Below are 21,985 nucleotides of genomic sequence, written 5' to 3' on the forward strand. Positions count from 1 at the left end.
AGTCAGTGAACCACCAGGGACTGCCCCAGGATTGAAAAAAAAAAAAGTCCTTATCTGCTCCTCAGGCAAAATGTTGCTCAGTTAGACTGGACAGTGACTGGTAAGCTATTTTAATATAGGAGAGCATAGCCATGCTGGTGGGAGCGGACCCCGGGGATATACTGGCCCGTGAACATATGCTGAAGCAGGGCGGGGTGAAAGGATGAATCAGCTCCCGAGGATGGAGAGAAGCGGAGAAGGGGAATTTAAGGACTGCGTTTCCGGGTACGGGAGGCTTTGAATGCCAGAGCTTCAAGAAAATACTGGTTGGGGGCGCCTGGGTGGCTCAGTTGGTTGGGCGACTGCCTTCGGCTCAGGTCATGATCCTGGAGTCCCTGGATCGAGTCCCGCATCGGGCTCCCTGCTCGGCGGGGGGTCTGCTTCTCCCTCTGACCCTCCTCCCTCTCATGCTCTCTGTCTCTCATTCTCTCTCTCTCAAATAAATAAATAAAATCTTAAAAAATAAAAAATAAATAAAAAATAAAAGTTAAGATAATTCGGGCGCCTGGGTGGCTCAGTTGGTTAAGCGACTGCCTTCGGCTCAGGTCATGATCCTGGAGTCCCTGGATCGAGTCCCGCATCGGGCTCCCTGCTCGGCGGGGAGTCTGCTTCTCCCTCTGACCCTCCCCCCTCTCATGTGCTCTCTCTCTCTCTCATTCTCTCTGTCTCAAAAAAAAAAAAAAAAACCCACAAAACACTGGTTGGGTAACTAGCCTCTGATTTTGAAACCTTCCTCTGTGCTTGGGGAATTCAGGCACGGCGGCCGCCGGCAATCTCGATTCTCTTTTCTCCTCCCCTGACCTCCAACAGCCCCAGCGCCCTCCCCCGACGCGGGCGCCGCCGGCCGCCACCTCCGTCAAGGTCACCTGACGCAGCCCGGGGCCAAGGCGGGCGGCGCGGGGCCACAGCGCCCGGCGTGCGCACCGAGCTCGGGCCTCGCCTCCCCGTGCGCGCCGGCGCGCTTAGCGGACGGGCGGTCCCCGCAGCCGGCGAGGAGGGACATCCGGCCCGCGCACTTTTCCTTTCGCGGCCCGCCTCGGCCCCGGCGCGTCGCGTCCGGAGGCGGCGAGGAGGCGCGGCCCGACGGCGGCTCCGTCAGCCCCCAGGTACGTCGGGCCGTTCTCGCCGCCGCGCCCCAAAGCTCCCCGCAGCCGTGCGCGGGGGTGCGCTGGGCGTCGACGCGGGCGCGGGGGACCCTTGCTTCCCTCTCGCCTGCGCGCGGGGCCCGAGGCTGGTTGGCCGGCGGGCGGGCTGGGGTTGGGGGGAGAGCACCCGGGGAACGAGGACCCGACCCGAAGCCCCGGTCTGCACGCCACCCTTCTCCCCGAGCGGGGGCGACGACGGTCAGGTAAGGGCTTGCAGGTGACACGCGTGCGTCCGGCTGGGGGCGTGTCTGCGCGCCTTGGTTACTGCAGGGACCAGACTCCGCACGTTGGCTATCCTTCGCTGTGAGAAGTGGGAAAGGGTCGGGAGTCGGGATCCGCCCGGGACTCTCGCACCCTAACCCCGAGCCCGGTCTCTGCGCTGGGGTGAGCTTCACGCCCCCTGCGTGTTCCTCCATCCTTAAAATATCTGAGTTATGTCTCTGATGAGAAAATAACTTAGAGCATTTAAGTTTAGGTGAGTTCTTTAAATAAGAATGCCTGGTGATGGGTATTAAAGAGGGCACGTTCTGCATGGAGCACTGGGTGTTGTGCACAAACAATGAATCATGGAACACTGCATCAAAAACTAATGATGTATGGTGATTAACATAACAATAAAAATTTAAAAAAAATGCCCTGACGTTCCCCTTCTAACTTCTCCAACTTCCGTAAGGGAGAACTTGTGTTTAGAACTTAGATGCAAGCCAGGATTGTGTTTTTTACTGTTTTTTTTTGGAGGGGGGGCGGGAATTGATTGCTTGATTAGGGGTAAACAGCTCAACTGGCTGAGATGATGCTAATCTTGCAGAAGGTCTTGTCCGCATTGTTACTCAGATCTTTACCAGAAAAGCAACTGGTAGATAGGGTGGCCTGACTTGAAAGCAGAGACTAAAAAAAGGAAATGGCAAACATCCTATTGAAAATGGCTTATTCACCGATATTTTAAGTTTCTTCCTGTTTTAAGCAGAGAACTTTTGCATCTTTAAACTTTTTGTAATGCACTCATTTTATGAAAATTGCCAGAAGTTTACAGCATGTTTTGTAAGTTTCTAAGCTATCAGTTAATTTTTTGCATTTCTTTAAGAATTTGGCTTGGTTGGTTAAATATCTTATTTTGATTTTCGTGATCGAGCATGATTTATGGTTAAACGGCATTGTGTGACATTCTTATAAAGATCTAATAAATGTAAGTTGTATTTACTCCTTATAAATAAGAGGCTTGCATTTCAAAAATATGTTTCCCCCCACAATGGCATTTAAAATTTATATTACTTTTTCCTCATACCAAAAAGCCATGCCTGAGTCTTTGAATGCTGTCTTCTTTCTTATCAATTATTAAATTTAAAAAAATGCCGTTGTTGCTCCTTGCTGTCTACTCTTACCAGGTTTATTTTCCAAATTACAGAAGAACATATGTTTTGGGGTGCTGCTTTCAATGATGGACTATGGATAAAAATTATTTTTTTTGCTTTTGAGTGTCTGAAAATGTCTATCTCACCTTTACTCTTGAATGATAATTTAAATGGGTCTTGAAGTCTAGATTGGCGGGTGTGTCTCCCCTGCCCTTTGAGGATATCATTACATTGTTTTCAGGCTAGGTGAGGAATTTTTCTTTTTCTTTTTCTTTTTTTTTGCTGGGGATTCAATATGCATTTATAATTTGGCAACTTATTTTTTTTCCAATTCGAAAAAAATGTTTAGTTATTCTGTCTTTCAATATTTGGATCCACACCATACACGGCAGGCCTGGAGTTCTGATTTCTTACCGGAGATTTCTGGTAGGCTGGCTTTCAGCTAGGGCCAGAGGGTAGAGATTTTTTAGATCCCTGTTCACATAAGGAGTAGCCTTTTCCCAGCCTGTGGCTTTATGGAGAGTGCACTTTCAGTTCCCAACCATGCACTGGGCCCTGCGTCCCTTCACCCCTCCTGCTTCACCCGACCATTACAACCCTAGCCCTGATGTGGGTATCTGGTCGTGGTTGTGCCGGGGGCCACGGGCCTTCAACTTCCTCCCAATTCTGGAGCAGCAGATGTACATAGCATAAGTTGCCTGTCCTGCCAGGCTTACTTGTCAGACTGCCATCTTTTCCTGGGTCTTGGGCCAGTAATGCCTCACTGCTCTGTCGATTTTCTGAATTCTTCAAGCAGATGATTTTATACTTTATCCAGACCCACAACTCTTGTTAGATAGGATCCCACTCAGTCTAACTGTAGCCACTGCTCTTCCCTTTCTCAGTGTCTTACTCCGCGGAGCTCTCTGTCCCAGGCTGTAATGTAGAGGGGAAGTGGGAAGAGAGGGATGTGACTCTCATCTTCAGTGTCAGGTTGTTAGTGGTAGTTTTGGGATCACCAGTAATTATTATTTGTTGAAAAGTCACCATGAAAAGTCACCAAATATTAGAATATTTGTATGAAATAGCCCAAGATCCCTGCTCTTATGAATTTTGCAGTTTAAAGACAAAAGGCTAGGAAAAATAAAAAAATAGATGTATTTGACCTTTAAATCTCAGCTGAAAACTGGTATAGATTTCTTAAGATTGGTGCTATTTATTACAAAATGGAAATGATCAAGTAAATTTTGGTTGCCCAGTACTAAAATAATCAATACTAAGATGATTTTTTTCAATAACTGATTCAGGAGAAAGACAGTGGGATAACTATAGTACCAAATAGTAATCTCATTTCGTCTTCTGCCTGTCAATTTTAGAGGTGGGGACAATACTGGATCAATAGTCTTAATGGTTTGTTTCCATTGGCCGTTGTTGCAGCTCTTCTCATACTCATTAGCTGGCTTCCTGTAGTACCTGGTTGTTTTTTTTTATGGTGTACTGGACATTCACTTCGAAAAACTGTAGGAATAAATTTGAGGCCTCGGATAATCTTAGCCTCTTCTAGAATTTCCCTTTGCTTCTGCAGGTACCTGTGAGCACTAGCATTCCAGAAATCGTTTTCATCCATCTTCAGAGACCGAGACTGTCTGAGCCATCCAGATAAATCAGAGCTGTGCTACAGTCTCCCCGAGGGCTCGGTTTCCCCTGGTTCAGCTTTACCTTTCCATCCATGATTGCCCCAGACCTTAACCTTAAACTCCCTGTCCTTCAAGGCTATCAGTGTCATGCAGCCTATCAGACGAGGCTTACTGTGTTCAAGGTGATGAAGGATGAGACTGAAAATTTTGGCAGAGAACTGGAAACTATAAAAAATGACATAGTGGATGGGGAAAAGAACCAAAGAGAAGTTAAATAGATGAAAATGGCAATAACCGCAAAATTTAAAAGCCATGGATGGATCTACCAGTAGATTAAGCACAGCTGGAGAGAGAAGAATAAACTAGAAAGTGGATCAGAAGAAAATAGCGAGCCTGAAACTTGAAAGGCAAAATATGGAAAGAACGGAAGAGAAGGAGGCCTGGAAAACAGAGCTAAACTAGTGTTTAGATGAAAATGTCTGACCTTAAATGAATATATTGGAAATGAAGAATGGCTGAAGATTAATGAGCAAACATCTACCTTAAGAAATTAGAATAAGAACAGTAAAATAAATCTAGAGGAAGCAGAAGGAAGAAAATTGTAATATAAGAATAGAAATTAGTGAAATAGAAAAGAAATAGAGGATCTATGAAATGAGAAGCTGGTTTTTGAAAATGCTAGTAAAAAATGATAAACCACTGACAGTCAAGACAATCAAAAAAGGCACAAAGAACTCATCTAAGGAATAAGACAGGACATTAAAATAGTAAGAGGATGTTCTGAGTAACTGTGTCAATAAATTTGAAAATTTAAAAGAAAATGATAAATCCCTTGAAAAACACAATTTACCAAAAGCTGACAGATGAAGAAAAAGAACATCTGAATAGTTCCGTAGCTGTTAAGTATATTTAATGTATTTTACAAAATCAAGATAAATGTATAGATAATAACAAAAACTGCAGGCTCAGAAGGTGGCATTGGTGAATTCTACCCAAGGAAAGGAAATGTATAGGGCCATTTTACTCTGAATATGGATGCAAAAGTTCTAAAGAAAATATTAGTAAATTAATAGATCCAGTAAAATATAAAAAGGATAATATATCCAGACTAGCAGGTTTATTCTAAAAATGCAACATTGTCTCAACACTAAATTGATTAATGTAATCACTAGTATTACCAGGGTGAAGGAGGGAATTCACGTTATTATTGCAATAGATACAGGAAAACAAAAGAGAGTTTGATAAAATTCAATATTCAGTAATCAAGAAAACAAAATAAAGGTATACAGATTGGAAAAAAGAAAAAAATATCTGGGTGATATGATTGTGTACGTAGAAAATAAAAATAATCTATAAACTGTGGAATTTCTAAATCAATTTAGCAATTTTGCTTAAGTGCATGGTAAACCCATAAAATTAAATTGAAATATATATACATATATATACATATACACACACACATATATATATACACACACACATACACATGACACATAAGTACATATTACTATTTTCAAAGCTTTGAAAATATCAAATGCCTAGGAATAAATCTCAAAAAATAGACTCAAGATATCTGCGCAGAAAACCATAATATATTCTTTTTTTTTTTTTTTAAGATTTTATTTATTTGACAGAGAGAGACACAGCGAGAGAGGGAACACAAGCAGGGGGAGCGGGAGAGGGAGAAGCGGGCTTCCTGCCAAACAGGAAGCCCGATGTGGGACTCGATCCCAGGACCCTGGGATCATGACCTGAGCTGAAGGCAGTCGCTCAACCAACTGAGCCACCCAGGCACCCCAACCATAATATATTCTTGTGATAAATTAAAGAAAACCTAAATAAATGGAAAAATGTATCTTGCTCACAGATTGGAAGATTTAGTATTGTAACGATGTCATTAATTCCCAAATTGATCTACAGATTCATGGTATTGCCAGTTAAAATGAACAAGTTTTGTTTTTGAAACTGATAAGCTGGGGCACCTGGGTGGCTCAGTTGATTAAGTGTCCAACTCTTGATTTTGGCTCAGGTTGTGATCTCACACTCCTGAGGTCGAGTGCCCTGGGTTGGTCTCCACGCTCAGCTTGAGTCTGCTTGAGAGTCTCCCTCTGCCTCTGCCCCTTCTCCCACTCACACTTTCTCTCTGTCTCTCTCTCAAAATAAATAAATAAAATCTTAAGAAAAAAGAAAAAGGAGCTGATTCTGCAATTTATAAGAATATGCAAAGGGCCAAGACTAACCAGGCCTCACTTGAAGAAGAAGAACAAGCAGGAAGGACTTGCCCTCCGGGATATTAAGATATATTATATATTTAATATAGTGTTACCAGTACAAAGATAAGACAAATAGACATTGGATCAGAATTGAGAGCCCTGACAAAAATGAGCTATTGGGACTCCATCAAGATAAAAAGCTTTTGCACAGCAAAAGAAACAGTTAACAAAACCAAAAGACAACCGACAGAATGAGAGAAGATATTTGCAAATGACATATCAGATAAAGGGCTAGTATCCAAAATCTATAAAGAACTTATCAAACTCAACACCCAAAGAACAAAGAATCCAATCAAGAAATGGGCAGAAGACATGAACAGACATTTTTGCAAAGAAGACATCCAAATGGCCAACAGACACATGAAAAAGTGCTTAGCATCAGGGAAATACACATCAAAACGTCAGTGAGATACCACCTCACACTGGTCAGCATGGCTAAAAATAACAAGTCAGGAAATGACAGATGTTGGTGGGGATGCAGAGAAAGGGGAACCCTCCTACACTGTTGGTAGGAATGCAAGCTGGTGCAGCCACTCTGGAAAACAGTATGGAGGTTCCTCAAAAAGTTGAAAATAGAGCTACCCTACGACTCAGCAATTGCACTACTGGGTATTTACCCCAAAGATACAAATGTAGTGATCCGAAGGGGTTCGTGCACCCCAATGTTTATAGCAGCAATGTCCACAATAGCCAAACTATGGAAAGAGCCTAGATGTCCATCAACAGGCGAATGGATAAAGAGGAGGTGGTATATATATATACAATGGAATATTATGCAGCCATCAAAAAATTGAAATCTTGCCATTTGCAACGACATGGATGGAACTAGAGGGTATTATGCTAAGTGAAATAAGTCATTCAGAGAAAGACAATTATCATATGATCTCACTGATATGAGGATTTTGAGAAACAAGACAGAGGATCATAGGGGAAGGGAGAGAAAAATGAAACAAGACGAAACCAGAGAGGGAGACAAACCGTAAGGGACTCAATCTCAAGAAACAAACTGAGGGTTGCTAGAGTGGTGGGGGTGGGAGGGATGGGGTGGCTGGGTGATGGACATTGGGGAGGGTATGTGCTATGGTGAGTGCTGTGAAGTGTGCAAGACTGTTGAATCACAGACCTGTACCCCTGAAACAAATAATACATTATATGTTAATAAAAAATTAAAAAAAAAAAAGAATTGAGAGCCCTGAAACACACTTACCCCTATGAGGACATGTGGCTGTCGGCAAAGGTAAATATTATTGATTGTTTCCCCAAAATGATCTTTTTAAAAATGGTGTTGGGTCAGTTGAATATCCATATTGGAAATAAAATGAATCCTGTCCACTACCTCAAATATGAATCCCTAAGAATGAAAGGCAAAGCCATAAAGATTTTGGAGAATAATAAAGAGGGGCACCTAGGTGGCTCAGTCTGCCTTCAGCTCAGGTCATGATCCCAGAGTCATGAGACTGAGCCCCACATCGGGCTCCCTGCTCAGAGGAGAGTCTGCTTCTCCCTCTGCCTCTGCCGCTTCCCTGCCCCCTGCTCTTGCTCTCCTCAAATAAATAAGAGAAAGAAGAAAGAAAGAAAAAGAAAGAAAGAAAGCAAAAAGAATAAAGAGAATATTTTCATGATAAGAAAGATTTTTTAAACAGGCCACAAAAATCACTACTAAGAAACAAAATAGAAAACCATAAGAACATCTGTTCATCAGAAGAGTCCGTGTAGAAAGTGACAAGGAAAGGCGCAGAATGGGAGAGGAGCTAGCCATACCTTGCTTTATTGCACGTGGCAGGTACTGCGTTTTTTACAAGTTGAAGGCATGTGGAAACCCTGCATCGAGCAAGTCTGTTGCTGTCATGTCTCCACGCTCATTTTGTGTCTCTGTGTCACATTTTGATGTTTGGTGTTAACAGAAAGTTAACCATATGGATTTCAAACTTTTCCATGATTATTATATTCATTCTGATGATCCGTGATCAGTGATGATGACTCACTGAAAGCTCAGATGATGGTTAGCCTCCGTTAGCAATAAATCATTTTTACATGAAGGTATGTACTATTTTTTTTTAAGACATTGCACATTTAACAGACTACTGTGTGGTATAAGATTTTTTTTTTTTTTTTTTTTTTTTTTTATTTGAGACAGAGAGAATGAGAGACAGAGAGCATGAGAGGGAGGAGGGTCAGAGGGAGAAGCAGACTCCCTGCCGAGCAGGGAGCCCGATGCGGGACTCGATCCCGGGACTCCAGGATCATGACCTGAGCTGAAGGCAGTCGCTTAACCAACTGAGCCACCCAGGCGCCCCTACTGTGTGGTATAAACATAGCTTGTGTGTGCACTGGGAAACTAGAAAATTCATTTGACTTGCTGTATTGGGATAGTCGTTCTATTGTTGTGGAACTGGGCCCGCAGTATCTCTAACGAATGCTTGTAACACATGCATCTTCTATGTTGAGAGGCTATAGCTTTATATATATGCATAATGAATAAATTATTAAATTAATTATTAAATATATAGAATTTAATATTTATAATACTTACTATAAGGGTGACAACCCAGTAGAAAACAGTAGACCAAACACTGAAACAGTGCACATTACAAATGAGGATTCCAAATGATCATTTGCAAAGATGTTCAGACTCGTTATTAGTCCCGGAAATGAAATTTAGACCCCAAAGACATGGCACTACCTCCCCACCAGAATCGCTGAAATGAAAAAGACTGGCCGTGCGCAATGCGGCACGATCCGGAGCAGTTGGGCTCTCACACGTTGCTGATGGGCGTGCCCGCCGGGGGGTATCCATACTGTGAAGCACTGCCACCCACCAGGAAAGAGCCAGAAATGTCTCTCCATGTGGACATAGGAAGATGTCAGGCTACATTGTTAGGTCTCAAATAACTATGCATGGGATGGCCCCACGTATCTAAGACAGACAGGAGGCGATGCAAAGCAATTGCATTGGGGCGGCCATAAAAAATCTGGCAGCAACAGCTATTAAATTTCTAAATCAAGTATGTATTAATATTATGTATGTTTTAATTCTCTGTGCCTATAAATTATATAGCCTAGGCCTTGATAATCTCTCATTCTGTGAATGTGGGAAATTAGTTTTACCCATGAAAAGTGGTGTTCTTGGGGTTACATTTTTATTTTTTATTTATTTTTATTTTTTAATTTTTTTTTTAAAGATTTTATTTATTTATTTGCGAGAGAGAATGAGAGACAGAGAGGACAAGAGGGAGGAGGGTCAGAAGGAGAAGTAGACTCCCCGCTGAGCAGGGAGCCCGGTGCGGACTCGATCCCGGGACTCCAGGATCATGACTTGAGCCGAAGGCAGTTGCTTAACTGAGCCACCCAGGCGCCTGGGGTTACATTTTTAAAAGTGTTTTGTTCAGTTTGTGTTGTAGTGAGCAAATACAGACGAAGAAGTGCAGACACAAGGAATGAGAGATCTGAGGGGCGCCTGGGTGACTCAGTCGTTAAGTGTCCGTCTGCCTTCAGCTCAGGTCGTGGTCCCAGGGTCCTGAGATCGAGCCCCGCGTCGGGCTCCCTGCTTGGCGGGAAGCCTGCTTCTCCCTCTCCCCCTGCTTGTGTTCCTGCTCTCGCTGTGTCTCTCTGTGTCAAATAAATAAATAAAATCTTAAAAAAAAAGGACCGAGAGAGCTGAATGGAGTCAAAGAGGATACAGGGCCCAGAAGGCGGGCAGAGAGAGAGAGAAAGTGCTGGATTCACAGTTGCAAGGAATCTTGCGGTGGTGGAGAGTGTGCAGACCGCTTTATTTCCCCCACATTCATCTGAACAGTGCATGGAGACTGAGCACTACTTCTGCACTTCTCTGCAGGAAGGGAAGGTTCTGATGGTCTGATTGTCCCTCAGCCCAGCAAACCACCATGCTCTGCCGGGCGTGCCCAGCATCCCTCCTGCCTGCTAGTAGTAAGTGCCAGACAAGCTTGAGGAGCACGGGACCTTTGTCTTTCGGTGAAAACATGCTACCACCGGAGCTGTGCTCAGTGAATCCTTGTCCAATGAGAGGTGTGGCTGGGCTCTGTGAGATCTCTAACTCACAGGGGACATCGAGGCAGGGAGGAGGCATGCTTAAATACAAGAGTGTTTGAAGTGCAGGAGTCAGTGATTGCAAATCCATATGGTTAAGCCTAGCTCATTTCTTTTTGTTTGTTTGTTTTAAAGATTTATTTACTTATTTTAGAGAGAGAGAGAACGTGAGCATGAGCATGGGGTGAGGAAGGGCAGAGGGAGAGAAGCTCAGTGGGGAGTCCGATGCAGGGCTTGATCTCAAAACCCTGAGATCATGACCTGAGCTGAAGTCAAGAGTTGGACGCTTAACTGAGCCACCCAAGCCTAGCTCATTTCTTAACCTGCTTGCTTATTCATTCTTCCATTCTTTCATTTAATCATTCGTTTCGGCTCATGCTTAGTGAGTCCTGCTCTGTACTCCCAGATGGTATTGGGCTTTTAAGTCACGGCACAGGGAAAGAATCTCTGTGTTGGTATTGCTCGATGTGTCAGGGAATTCATTTGTTATCCCTGTTCATAGATTCCATTTGCCTCTCTGTTATTTCCTGGTAGCTCAGAGTGTGTGTGTGTGTGTGTGTGTGTGTGTGTCCATTTGCCTCTCTGTTATTTCCTGGTAGCTCAGAGTGTGTGTGTGTGTGTGTCCATTTGCCTCTCTGTTATTTCCTGGTAGCTCAGAGTGTGTGTGTGTGTGTATGTGTGTGTGTGTCCATTTGCCTCTCTGTTATTTCCTGGTAGCTCAGTGTGTGTGTGTGTGTGTGTCCATTTGCCTCTCTGTTATTTCCTGGTAGCTCAGTGTGTGTGTGTGTGTGTGTGTGTCCATTTGCCTCTCTGTTATTTCCTGGTAGCTCATTGTGCGTGTGTGTGTGTGTGTGTGTGTCCATTTGCCTCTCTGTTATTTCCTGGTAGCTCAGTGTGTGTGTATGTGTGTGTGTGTCCATTTGCCTCTCTTTTATTTCCTGGTAGCTCAGAGTGTGTGTGTGTGTGTGTCCATTTGCCTCTCTGTTATTTCCTGGTAGCTCAGAGTGTGTGTGTGTGTGTGTGTGTGTCCATTTGCCTCTCTTATTTCCTGGTAGCTCAGAGTGTGTGTGTGTGTGTGTGTGTGTGTGTGTCCATTTGCCTCTCTGTTATTTCCTGGTAGCTCAGTGTGTGTGTGTGTGTGTCCATTTGCCTCTCTGTTATTTCCTGGTAGCTCAGTGTGTGTGTGTGTGTGTGTGTGTGTCCATTTGCCTCTCTGTTATTTCCTGGTAGCTCAGTGTGCGTGTGTGTGTGTGTGTGTGTGTCCATTTGCCTCTCTGTTATTTCCTGGTAGCTCAGTGTGTGTGTGTCCATTTGCCTCTCTGTTATTTCCTGGTAGCTCAGTGTGTGTGTATGTGTGTGTGTGTCCATTTGCCTCTCTTATTTCCTGGTAGCTCAGAGTGTGTGTGTGTGTGTGTCTGTGTGTGTGTCCCTTTGCCTCTCTGTTATTTCCTGGTAGCTCAGAGTGTGTGTGTGTGTGTGTGTGTGTGTGTCCATTTGCCTCTCTGTTATTTCCTGGTAGCTCAGTGTGTGTGTGTGTGTGTGTGTCCATTTGCCTCTCTGTTATTTCCTGGTAGCTCAGAGTGTGTGTGTGTGTGTGTGTCCATTTGCCTCTCTGTTATTTCCTGGTAGCTCAGAGTGTGTGTGTGTGTGTGTGTGTCCATTTGCCTCTCTTATTTCCTGGTAGCTCAGAGTGTGTGTGTGTGTGTGTGTGTCCATTTGCCTCTCTGTTATTTCCTGGTAGCTCAGAGTGTGTGTGTGTGTGTGTGTGTGTGTGTCCATTTGCCTCTCTGTTATTTCCTGGTAGCTCAGTGTGTGTGTGTGTGTGTGTGTCCATTTGCCTCTCTGTTATTTCCTGGTAGCTCAGTGTGTGTGTGTGTGTGTGTGTCCATTTGCCTCTCTGTTATTTCCTGGTAGCTCAGAGTGTGTGTGTGTGTGTGTCCATTTGCCTCTCTTTTATTTCCTGGTAGCTCAGAGTGTGTGTGTGTGTGTGTGTCCATTTGCCTCTCTGTTATTGCCTGGTAGCTCAGTGTGTGTGTATGCGTGTGTGTCCATTTGCCTCTCTTTTATTTCCTGGTAGCTCAGAGTGTGTGTGTGTGTGTGTGTGTGTGTTATGCCTTACAGAACATTTCTCAGGAACTAGAATCTTGATAAGCCGTCAAACACAATCGCTCATCTGAACCTCCTTTATTTGTAGGTTGGACCACTGGACCATGTCACGTGTTTTGTGGACAGTATGGGTGTTGGGGGCTGTAACCAACCTCTCCAAGGAAGAGGCCCCTGATCAGGCTTCTTCTCTGTCCTGTGACCCCACTGGTATCTGCGACGGCCACTCCAAATCTTTAAGCTCCATCCCGGCAGGGCTCACGGCAGCTGCGAGAAGCCTCGACCTCTCCAACAACGAGATCGCCTCCATCAGCGCCACTGACCTGCGGGGCTGTGTGAACCTCAAGGCTCTGAAGCTGGCGTCTAATGGAATTACCACGATAGAGGAAGAATCTTTTGCTTCCCTGCAGAGTCTCGAACACTTGGACTTATCCTATAATCTCTTATCTAACTTATCATCTTCCTGGTTCAGGCCCCTTTCTTCCCTGAAGTTCTTAAACTTACTGGGAAATCTTTACAAATCACTCGGGGAAACACCTCTTTTTTCTCAGCTCACAAATCTGCGAATTCTGAAAGTAGGAAATATTGACCACTTCACTGAGCTTCAGGTAAAGGATTTTGCTGGACTCACTTTTCTTGAGGAACTTGAGATTGAAGCTTCAAGTCTCCAGAGGTACGAGCCAAAGAGTTTGAAGTCAATTCAGAACATCAGCCACTTGGCTCTTCGTATGAAGCAGCCTGTTTTACTGCTGGAGATTTTTGTAGATCTTTCAAGTTCCTTGAAACATTTAGAACTGAGAGACACTCATTTGAACACTTTCCGGTTTTCAGAAGCATCCATCAGTGAAACAAATACACTGATTAGAAAGTGGACATTTAGAAATGTGAAAGTCACCGATGGAAGTTTTAGCGAAATTGTGAAACTGTTGAATTATGTTTCTGGAGTGTCAGAAGTCGAGTTTGAGGACTGTACCCTGGATGGGCTTGGTGATTTTGACGTACCCGGTAGTGACAAAATTAAAAGTATAGGTGGGATAGAGATATTAACAGTACGGAGGTTGTATATTCCATATTTTTACTCATTTTACGATATGAGTAGTATCTATTCACTTACAGTAGAAGTTAAAAGAATCACAGTAGAAAGCAGTAAGGTTTTTCTGGTTCCTTGTTCACTTTCACAACATCTAAAATCACTAGAATATCTGGATCTCAGTGACAATTTAATGCTTGAGGAATACTTGAGAAACTCAGCCTGTGAGCATGCCTGGCCCCTCCTGCAAACCTTAATTTTAAGGCAAAATCGTTTGAAATCATTAGAAAAAACCGGAGAAACTTTGCTTACTCTGAAAAACCTGACTAACCTTGATATTAGTAAGAATAATTATGTTTCTATGCCTGAAACTTGTCAGTGGCCAGAGAAGTTGAAATACCTGAACTTATCCAACACGAGAATACACAGTGTCACCCCTTGCATCCCCTGGACACTGGAAATTTTAGATATTAGCAATAACAATCTCGATTCATTTTCCCTGATTTTGCCACAACTCAAAGAACTTTATATTTCCGAAAATAAGTTGAAGACTCTACCGGATGCCTCCTTCTTACCCATGTTACGCGTCATGAGAATCAGCAGAAATATAATAAGTACTTTCTCGAAGGAGCAGCTTGAATCTTTTCACACACTGGAGGCCCTGGACGCCGGCGGTAACCATCTCCTTTGCTCCTGTGAATTCCTGTCGTTCACTCAGGAGCAGCGAGCGCTGGTCCAGATCCTGATCGACTGGCCAGAGAACTACCGGTGTGACTCTCCGTTCTCTGTGCGCGGCCGGCGGGTTCGGGACGCGCATCTCCCGGCCTCTGAATGCCACCGGGCAGCTCTGGTGTCTGCCGTGGGCTCTGTCCTCCTCCTGCTACTTCTGCTCACGGGGGTCCTGTGCCACCGCTGCCACGGGCTGTGGTACCTGAAGATGATGTGGGCCTGGCTCCAGGCCAAAAGGAAGCCCAGGAAAGCGCCCCCCAGGGACCTCTGCTACGATGCCTTTGTGTCTTACAGTGAGCGCGATGCCTACTGGGTGGAGACCGTGATGGTCCAGGAGCTGGAGCACTTCGACCCTCCCTTCAGGCTGTGTCTTCATAAGCGGGACTTCATCCCTGGCAAATGGATCATTGACAATATCATCGACTCCATCGAGAAGAGCCACAAGACCATCTTCGTGCTGTCTGAAAACTTCGTGAAGAGCGAGTGGTGCAAGTATGAGCTGGACTTCTCCCATTTTCGCCTCTTTGATGAGAACAACGATGCTGCCATTCTCATTCTTCTGGAGCCCATTGAGAAAAAGGCCATCCCCCAGCGTTTCTGTAAGCTGCGGAAGATAATGAACACCAAGACCTACCTGGAGTGGCCCACAGATGAAACTCAGCAGGAGGGGTTTTGGTTAAATTTGAGAACAGCAATAAAGTCCTAGATTCCTTCATGAAAGGCCAGTCTGGGTCTGGTGGAGGTCTTTATGTCACTAGTGGTAGCTAAGTCCATTCTGACACAGTTCTATGCAAACTACACAAATGCACTGTCCTTTGCAGACTTGCTTACTAAAACCACTAAAATTGTTCATATTTTGTTTTATAAAAACTACCAGATTGAAAATAAAAGGTTCTTGGTTTTTCTTTATCCTGTGAGATAATCATGATCTAAGTGCATTATTGACATCAGAATTATCTGTAGCAATTGGCTTAGTTCATTAGGAAATAGCACAAATGAACAGATCTCATATGAATTCTTGGTCAGTTTTCTGCAAGGACTCTTATCCCCGTAGATGGCATTCTCTACCCCACTTAGCTGTCTCCTCTCTGTGTGACTCCTCTCAAGAACAACAAGGGAAAAGGTTGGGGAACTCAGCCAAAGTTGTTGCTATTCTGAGAAAAAAAGTGCCTTGAATCCCCATTAAACTTTACAGGATGCAAAATACCTAGGTGGTGTTTTTACGTGACCTGGGTCTGAGTGTTGGATAGGTTTCTCCAGTCCCAGTCACTTGAGAGAGGATATAGAACACACTAAACAGTAAATTATATCTTTCCATGAAAATGAAACTAATGAAGTACAGCTGACCCTTAAACAACGCAGGAGTTAGGGGCAGTGACATACCCTCTCCCCGCTGTGCACTCGGAAATTTGTGTATATAACTTTTGACTTCCCAAAACTAACTACTAGTAGTTTACGGTCGACCAGAACCCCTGCCGATAACATAAACAGCCGATTAACACACATTTTGTGTATGTATTATATATGGTATTCTTACAGTACAGTCAGCTAGAAAAAAGAAAACGTTATTAAGAAAATCATAAATCGGGCGCCTGGGCGGCTCAGTCGTTAAGCGTCTGCCTTCGGCTCAGGTCATGATTCCAGGGTCCTGGGATCGAGCCCCGCATCGGGCTCCCTGCTCGGCGGGAAGCCTGCTTCTCCTTCTCCCACTCCCCCTGCTTGTGTTCCTTCTCTCGCTGTGTCTGTCTCTGTCAAATAAATAAAATCTTAAAAAAAAAAAAAAAAAAGAAAATCCTAAATCTGCGCATAAATGGACCCACGCAGTTCAAACCAGTGCTGTTCAAGGGTCAAGTGTAAATAAAATAACTCAGTTTAGAGGACTTCCAAAGAAGCTCCCACATCCCTAACTCTGATCTTCCTTCAGCCTTCCTTCAGCATTCTGTGTGAAGTTCTGATGAGTTTCTAGTTACTCCATCTTCTAATCCATTTCCCTGCCGCATCTTGCTTTTTTTTTTCTTCTGAAAGTATTATTTCTCATTCTCAAAAAGCCTCTTTTCCCCCCTCTGAACATTTACAAAAGCACATGTGAGCTAAATAGATTTTTAAACAAGTATATACCTAGTGATTCCTCAAAATGACCCCCAAAATAGTTGATACACAATAATTTAAAGATAGATATTACGTCCACATGTTAATTTTTTTAAAAGATTTTATTTTTATTTTTGCGAGAGAATGAGCATGAGCCGGGGGGGGGTGGGGGCGGGGGCGGGTAGCCGAGGGAGAAGGAGACTCCGCTGAGCAGGGAGCCCGATGTAGGACTCGATCCCAGGACCATGGGATCATGACCTGAGCCGAAGGCAGACGCTTAACCGTCTGAGCCACCCAGGAGCCCTCCACATGTTAATTTTTATAATCTAGAATTCTACATTACGTTTAATGCAATTAATTAAGCTAAGGGCTATTTACTGATTCAATGGAAATTTCTTCTTAAACTGGGAACCACTTGTGAAAGGAAGCAAACTTCCTCTGACCTGCTCTGTTCTTAGCCAGAACTGGGTTTGTGTGGTTGATTGGGCTCTGGAGTCAGAAAAACCTGGGTCAGTAGATGTGTATCTTTGGGCAAGTCCCTTAACTGACCCCAAATATTTTTCTGCCCTTAGAATAGGAACACTAGTATCTACATCATGTAGGTCTGAATGTACAGTAGTTTAGGTAAACTACTGAGCGCGTGCCCCTTGGTTACCATCCCCTCTGGAAGGTCGAGGGGGGCAAGAGGACCAAGTCTTTGAGAATGGGAACCATGGGTGCTAGCGTGGGGTGACAGCAGTGACTATAGTAGATGTTAGCTACTATTTTTTTTCCAAGAAGTGGTTTGTCTTCTTATAGATTAGTTTGTAAATGTATATTTTTCTGTTACGGGTACTAGCAGTGATACAAGGGACCCTGTTTTTTGCAGAAAAATACTCCAGAGAAATAAGTTCATTAAGGGCAGAGCAGTTTTAGTCCTGGGGAAACTCACAGAGTCTTTCTTCTCTCTCGTACCAACTCTTGGGAAAGTGTTATGGAGGAGATAGTAGCCAGCCTAAGCAATAAAATGGACAAGTTCAGGAGAAGGTAGGGTGTTACAAAAACCAAAGACAATAATGGACTTCTTGCTTTATTTCTTTATGTCTTACATTTAAGCACGATGTTAATTATCATGAGAACCAGACAAATTTAACATAGACTTGGTCTGTAGATTTATTTCCAATAATTTAAATAGCAAGAGAAAGAGCTCCATAGTTAGTTGGTAGATTGAAAGTAATGTTATAAAAATAATCTTTATTTTTCTCATCGCAGATGTTAAACATGTTCACCATAGAAATTTTGGAAAAGAGATAGGAGCATATAAAGAAAGTAAGAATCCACTCTTATCCCTTCACCTTGGGAGAACCACTGGTAACTGTGTAGTGTATATAGCTCTGCATAATTTTTTCAATGTATATGAACATATTACCTTACAAAATTGGGATTAGATTTTAAATACCTTAACTATAAAGAAAATAGCATCTTTGTTTTGTGTGTGTGAGGTTGTTTAGTGATTATCCAAAATTTCTGAACTCTGAGGGTCATTCAGAATTCCACATAGATACATACTGGTCTAATTGCCCAGAGTTCTAAAGGGTTCTAAAGGCTACCTTCCCATCCAAGTACTAACCAGGCTACCCTCATGCAGCTGTCCATAAAAGATAAATGGGAGGGGCGGCCCAGGTGGCTCAGTCGGTTAAGCATCAAACTCTCGATTTTGGCTCAGGTCATGGTCTCAGGGTCGTGAGATTGAGCTCCACGTTGAGCTCCTCGCTTGGGTCGAAGTCTGCTTGAGATTCTCTCTCTTCCTCTCCCTCTGCCCCTCGCCCCCTGCTCGCTCTCTCTCTTAAAAAAAAAAGATAAATAGGAAAATACATCAGAGGTCAATTTAAGGGCTCCTTCTTTTATAGAAGAAAAAACTTTTAGTTAATGCTTTATCCAACAGTGAAGACTTTTGTCAGTAGACTATAAGCTCAGGAATCTTGTTTTATCTCCTTAATCCTTGCACATGCCCGGTATATAATATGTATCGAACTATTGAAGTATTTGTTGAGTAGAGAAATAAACCAGAGTTAAATCTAATAATCTGGATGGTGAACCAGTCATAATACTGAAGTACTGAGCAGTTTCAAGAAGGAATATTACCAACAGGTAAAAATCTTAGCATGAGTTATCTTCATTACAACCGTGATAAGACTTTGAAGAGCATTAAGTTAAGTACGTTGCCTAGGTTTTTGACAATAGGTGTGTTTCCTTTCTACTTCATGTAAGTGTAATGTCTCCAGGTATGCAGAATAGATGTCTGATATTAGGTATACAGTGGTGGCTGTTTTAACTACTCACCACCAGTTTAAAACCAAATACATTTTGGGAGGCCAATGTATTTATTGCTCTTGAGTTAATTCTTTCTGACCGTTCTTTCCTATTCCATTACTTTTATCCCTTCCTGCTGGATTAATTCATTCTTTCAACAAATAATTATTGAGTGCCTACTAGATGCCAGGCTACTCCATGTGCTGGAGGTACAGCAGGGAACTAGATCCCTAAAATTCTCTGCCTTCACGGAGGGGAAACACACAATAAAAAAATAAATGTATCATAATGAGTTCAGGTATTGATAAGCGCTATGAAGAGAATAAAACCAGAGCACAATGGAAGAGAGTGGTTCTCCTCCCCTTTAGTGCAGCCCTATATGGGGCAGGTGCACTTGGCAGGCCCAGGGAACGCAGCGCACCTCCAGCCCGGCCTGTTAAATGGGCTGTGGCACCTAATGCTAGACTTTTCCAGAATAACACCGTCTATGCCGAAGGGCTTTCTAGTCAAAGCCGCCATGTGGTGACAAGCACATAGAGCAGAGAAGACCATATCCTGAAGCTGTAGATTACATAACAACTCTGCCTACTTCGTTGAAGATGTTGAACTCACCAGAAGATATTAGCTATCACTAAAGGTTGTACGTAAAGTACATTATCAGCCAAATTAGAGGTTGGGTGTCCATGGTGGGTTGTAACAAATGTGTTGCATGGATTAGAAAATGATCACAATGGGAAAGATGCAAAGTATGCTGTATTTGTTTATGTTGTTCAAAATTAAAATCAAACACAGAGACCAGATTTGAAAACTCCCTGAGTGGACAAAACCAGTTTAGTCTTTTTTTTTTTTTTAAGATTTTACTTATTCATTTGAGAGAGATAGAGAGAGCATAAGCCAGTGGGGAGAGGCAGAGGAGAAGCAGACTCCCGGAGTGGGGAGTCCAACACGGGGCTCGATCCCAGAACCCCAGGACTATGACCCAAAGGCAGATGCTTAACCAACTGAGCCACCTAGGTGCCCCCAAACCAGTTTAGTCTTACAAGCAAAGCTTGATTTAACTTATTTTGCAAGACAAGTAAGGCTAACTTGATCCGGGTACTTCTTGCTTAGGCCTCTGAAAATCATAAGCAAGACTTAAATTGTTTTCCCAAAATTGATATGAGGTGATCACTAACCAATTCCCTTTCATTTAAGAGAATTCCAGTATTATAACCAATCACTGTGAAGAATACACAGTCCCTGCGTCTGCACTATATAAGCTGTTGCCTTAACATACACCTCTGAGCTTCATTCTGTGTTTTTGTCTGAGTGCTCTTGGTTTGCAAACGATCTTTCTGATGTGTGCACAATAAACTTTTACTGATTACTACTTTACTGATTCATTGGTTTTACTTCTGTTTTTTCCTGAACTTTTGACATTCAGCTTCTCTTTTAAATTCTTTCCACATAGACAGATTGCCTTTTGTAGGGCCCTGAGTTTTATTCAGTTTTCTAAACTCTGGGGCTCACCTCTGAAGTTAAAAAAAGATTATCAATAATAAATGTAGGACCAAGGATTTAAAAATATTTCAACATGCAAGACGTTGCTTCCAGAGTAGGTCTGCTGTACTATTCCAGCCCTGGTGAGTAATTAATGCCTTGAACTATTCCAATCACCACGGGTTGCCAGGCCACCAAATAACGAAGCCAATCAAGGATTTGTCCATACAGAAAGTGTGTGCGCTCCCAGCTAAATCTCAGTTAAGGAGGTTGCTCTCTATGCAGTCAAGTAGCAGAAATATTCAATCTCATTTGCAAATATAATAAGCAATGCAATGAGTAGTTATTTCCTTTCTTATTAATTCTATGTGCTCATTTAAAATCCCCTTCTGTGATTTTTATAGCATTTGGTTATCATTGTTATTTACACTACACCGAATTTGCAAAAGTAAATCAAAACAGTTTACAATAAAATCCCAGACTATGAAGCAAGAACTAAAGGTGAGGGTCACTACTAAGAGTGGGAAAGGGGAAATGGTCACACTGGAAAACCAAGGATCATGGAAGCTTTTGTAAGTGAGCCAAGGCAGCCTTGGGCTTTCCTGTGATTGGCTCATCAGAGGGAGCGCATTGTGTATTTCAAAGAAAAACATCACAGATAAGATATACTTTTTCCTGATTTCGCTGATAAGTTGTGCTAAGGGGACATAATTAATACATAATATCTCTGATAGCAATGTTATATACATAAAGGCAAATATTCCCCAAGTAGCTTTTTTTTTTACTGAGTCTCAATAAAAAGAGCACATGTAATACTCAAAAGTTTATTCTCACAAGACTATATAGAGTAACCCATTGTCCATTGTTATTTATGTGATCGTTTAAGATGATGTTCAGGATTATATTATCATCAGTTTTATAACAAAGATGCATATATTTTCGTTTCATAAGGTATTAACCAAAAGTGGTTCTGGACTCGGTCTCCTCATATTAGAAGGGAACTTCAGGGAGAGTGCGTGAAAAGGAGGGAGGGAGAAGCATCACACATCCATCAGCAGCCGTTAGCGGTGGTTGTGCTTGAGTTGCACTGACTCCCTGAGAAAGCTCAGGCCTGTACATGGAGCTGGGGGCCGCAGAGGTGTTCTCTGTTGCCACCCCCTAAGACACAGAGACCCATGGTGCTGCTTCCTCGCTGCCCTAAGGGCAAATCTTTCCTTGATCTGCAGTTCTCAGGGATGGGGGTTACTGCTGCCAACAGCCATGGTTACACCTGTATATTTAGGGTTGGTGAAGAGTAGGGGGAGCAGGGAACAAGGGAGGTGTCTCCTTTAGCACTGTACAATGTAGCTGACCGGGACACAGAATGTATAGAAAGGCTGGCTGTCTCTTAGGAGAAGAGAGAGTACTTGGGAGGTTGACGCCAACCTCTCAATGTTTTCTGCATAAGGTCGGGATATGTTTTAATCCCATTTACTACCCGCCCCCCAAGAGATATATTATGGTCTTGGGCCAGTGGGGTTGAGGACTGTCTTTGTTAATCAGCTCTGGATGGGACCATTGAGGCTTCCTGTGGCCTCAGTTGGAGAACATTGGTGTCTATAAAAATCCCGATTGTTGCCATAAGCTGTCTGTAGGTCCTCATTTTCTTTCACTATTATTATCCCTAGGGTTTAGCCCAAGACGAGATGAGGCATGCCAAGGAATTTAAAAGGCCAAAATACAGGGGGTAAAGAAATCCTCTCTCTGGAAATAATAAAATTTAGTACACCTTAAAATTTTTTTTCTCTACCCT

At 43.2% G+C, this 21,985-nt stretch overlaps 2 protein-coding genes across 5 annotated transcripts in view; one reads left to right on the top strand and one right to left on the bottom strand.

Moving 5' to 3' along the window:
• Positions 1-826: 826 nt before the first annotated feature.
• TLR2 (toll like receptor 2) lies at positions 827-20,088 on the top strand. 2 transcript variants are annotated; one of them, XM_045880269.3, is made up of 2 exons: positions 827-1,145; positions 12,667-20,088. In XM_045880269.3, the coding sequence occupies exon 2, from the start codon at positions 12,683-12,685 to the stop codon at positions 15,038-15,040; it is 2,358 nt and encodes a 785-aa protein (XP_045736225.1). In that variant the 5' UTR covers positions 827-1,145; positions 12,667-12,682; the 3' UTR covers positions 15,041-20,088. The 2 variants fall into 2 exon arrangements, with proteins under 2 accessions (XP_045736225.1, XP_045736224.1); XM_045880268.3 differs by having other exon boundaries at positions 828-1,387.
• Positions 19,527-21,985, bottom strand: part of RNF175 (ring finger protein 175) — a 48,483-nt gene continuing 46,024 nt past the window's right edge. For all 3 annotated transcript variants that reach the window (XM_064585193.1, XM_045880264.3, XM_045880266.2), the window contains one exon: positions 19,527-20,443. In XM_064585193.1, coding sequence (XP_064441263.1) covers positions 20,323-20,443 — 121 coding nt within the window. In that variant the 3' untranslated portion in view covers positions 19,527-20,322. The remainder of the gene's footprint in view (positions 20,444-21,985) is intronic.

Source organism: Mirounga angustirostris, unplaced genomic scaffold (genome assembly GCF_029215605.1).
Source record: "Mirounga angustirostris isolate CCGP_5_RB_7025 unplaced genomic scaffold, mMirAng1.0.hap1 SCAF_2, whole genome shotgun sequence".
Lineage (NCBI taxonomy): Eukaryota > Metazoa > Chordata > Mammalia > Carnivora > Phocidae > Mirounga > Mirounga angustirostris.